The sequence below is a fragment of the Sinocyclocheilus grahami genome, unplaced genomic scaffold (genome assembly GCF_001515645.1).
Source record: "Sinocyclocheilus grahami isolate Dianchi unplaced genomic scaffold, SAMN03320097.WGS_v1.1 scaffold647.1, whole genome shotgun sequence".
Classification (NCBI taxonomy): Eukaryota; Metazoa; Chordata; class Actinopteri; order Cypriniformes; family Cyprinidae; genus Sinocyclocheilus; species Sinocyclocheilus grahami.
This window is the reverse complement of record NW_015505826.1, coordinates 33,670-36,169: the sequence shown is the minus strand read 5'-3', so window position 1 is coordinate 36,169 and position 2,500 is coordinate 33,670. Positions and strand designations below refer to the sequence as shown.

The 2,500-nt window shown below is 49.3% G+C and overlaps 1 protein-coding gene across 1 annotated transcript in view; it reads right to left on the bottom strand.

Moving 5' to 3' along the window:
• The window catches only part of ift27 (intraflagellar transport 27 homolog (Chlamydomonas)), a gene marked incomplete at its 5' end in the record, with an annotated part of 3,654 nt that extends 1,209 nt beyond the window's left edge, over positions 1-2,445 (bottom strand). Inside the window, 3 exons of the mRNA XM_016242164.1 lie at positions 2,027-2,144; positions 2,222-2,281; positions 2,380-2,445. Coding sequence (XP_016097650.1) covers positions 2,027-2,144; positions 2,222-2,281; positions 2,380-2,445 — 244 coding nt within the window. The remainder of the gene's footprint in view (positions 1-2,026; positions 2,145-2,221; positions 2,282-2,379) is intronic.
• Between the last annotated feature and the right edge of the window lie 55 nt (positions 2,446-2,500).

Genomic DNA, 2,500 nt, shown 5'->3' with positions numbered 1-2,500 from the left:
TGTGAGAGAGTGAGTGTGTGAGAGAGTGAGTGTGAGTGAGTGTGTGTGTGAGAGTGAGTGTGTGAGAGAGTGAGTGTGTGAGAGAGTGAGTGTGAGTGAGTGTGTGTGTGAGAGTGAGTGTGTGAGAGAGTGAGTGTGTGAGAGAGTGAGTGTGAGTGAGTGTGTGTGTGAGAGTGAGTGTGTGAGAGAGTGAGTGTGTGAGAGAGTGAGTGTGAGTGAGTGTGTGTGTGAGAGTGAGTGTGTGAGAGAGTGAGTGTGTGAGAGAGTGAGTGTGAGTGAGTGTGTGTGTGAGAGTGAGTGTGTGAGAGAGTGAGTGTGTGAGAGAGTGAGTGTGAGTGAGTGTGTGTGTGAGAGTGAGTGTGTGAGAGAGTGAGTGTGTGAGAGAGTGAGTGTGAGTGAGTGTGTGTGTGAGAGTGAGTGTGTGAGAGAGTGAGTGTGTGAGAGAGTGAGTGTGAGTGAGTGTGTGTGTGAGAGTGAGTGTGTGAGAGAGTGAGTGTGTGAGAGAGTGAGTGTGAGTGAGTGTGTGTGTGAGAGTGAGTGTGTGAGAGAGTGAGTGTGTGAGAGAGTGAGTGTGAGTGAGTGTGTGTGTGAGAGTGAGTGTGTGAGAGAGTGAGTGTGTGAGAGAGTGAGTGTGAGTGAGTGTGTGTGTGAGAGTGAGTGTGTGAGAGAGTGAGTGTGTGAGAGAGTGAGTGTGAGTGAGTGTGTGTGTGAGAGTGAGTGTGTGAGAGAGTGAGTGTGTGAGAGAGTGAGTGTGAGTGAGTGTGTGTGTGAGAGTGAGTGTGTGAGAGAGTGAGTGTGTGAGAGAGTGAGTGTGAGTGAGTGTGTGTGTGAGAGTGAGTGTGTGAGAGAGTGAGTGTGTGAGAGAGTGAGTGTGAGTGAGTGTGTGTGTGAGAGTGAGTGTGTGAGAGAGTGAGTGTGTGAGAGAGTGAGTGTGAGTGAGTGTGTGTGTGAGAGTGAGTGTGTGAGAGAGTGAGTGTGTGAGAGAGTGAGTGTGAGTGAGTGTGTGTGTGAGAGTGAGTGTGTGAGAGAGTGAGTGTGTGAGAGAGTGAGTGTGAGTGAGTGTGTGTGTGAGAGTGAGTGTGTGAGAGAGTGAGTGTGTGAGAGAGTGAGTGTGAGTGAGTGTGTGTGTGAGAGTGAGTGTGTGAGAGAGTGAGTGTGTGAGAGAGTGAGTGTGAGTGAGTGTGTGTGTGAGAGTGAGTGTGTGAGAGAGTGAGTGTGTGAGAGAGTGAGTGTGAGTGAGTGTGTGTGTGAGAGTGAGTGTGTGAGAGAGTGAGTGTGTGAGAGAGTGAGTGTGAGTGAGTGTGTGTGTGAGAGTGAGTGTGTGAGAGAGTGAGTGTGTGAGAGAGTGAGTGTGAGTGAGTGTGTGTGTGAGAGTGAGTGTGTGAGAGAGTGAGTGTGTGAGAGAGTGAGTGTGAGTGAGTGTGTGTGTGAGAGTGAGTGTGTGAGAGAGTGAGTGTGTGAGAGAGTGAGTGTGAGTGAGTGTGTGTGTGAGAGTGAGTGTGTGAGAGAGTGAGTGTGTGAGAGAGTGAGTGTGAGTGAGTGTGTGTGTGAGAGTGAGTGTGTGAGAGAGTGAGTGTGTGAGAGAGTGAGTGTGAGTGAGTGTGTGTGTGAGAGTGAGTGTGTGAGAGAGTGAGTGTGTGAGAGAGTGAGTGTGAGTGAGTGTGTGTGTGAGAGTGAGTGTGTGAGAGAGTGAGTGTGTGAGAGAGTGAGTGTGAGTGAGTGTGTGTGTGTGTGAGAGTGAGTGAGTGTGAGTGTGAGAGAGAGTGAGTGTGTGTGAGTGAATGTGTGAGTGAGTGAGTGTGTGTGAGTGAATGTGTGAGTGAGTGAGTGTGTGTGTGAGTGAATGAGTGTGTGTGAGAGTGAGTGAATGAATGAATTGTGTGTGTGTGTGTGTGTGTGAGAGTGAGTGAGTGTGTGTGTGAGAGAGAGAGTGTGTGTGTGTGTGTGAGTGTGTGTGTGTGTGTGTGTGAGAGAGTGAGTGTGTGTGTGTGTGTGTGTGTGTGAGAGTGAGTTTGTGACCTCTGACCTGGCACCTGCTGCCCGTTGCAGTGTGATCTGATCCTGTCGATCCAGTGGCTGCAGCTGGTGAACGAGGCTTCGCTGGTGATGTCAAACACCACACACATGAGCGACGGCTGATTCCACTGACACACACACACACATCATTACACACACATCAGGGTCACACTGAGTGTGTTTGGGTTGTTTTTATTAAACTCACCATGTTCTCACAGGCGTCTGCAAATGGCTCCCGTCCGGCTGAATCACAGATGTAGAACTCCTGAGAGAGAGAAAACACACGCCAATCAATCAATGAGCAGGTGTGTGTGTGTGTGTGTGTGTGAGTGTGTGTCTCTGTGTGTGTGTGTGTGTGTGTACCACAGCATCACCAGTGTCTGGGATAGGCACTGATTTCTCTAGCAGCTCCACACCAACATTCTGTAAAACACACACACAATCAATCAATCAGACATTTGCAATATAAAAGTGTTAGATTGAA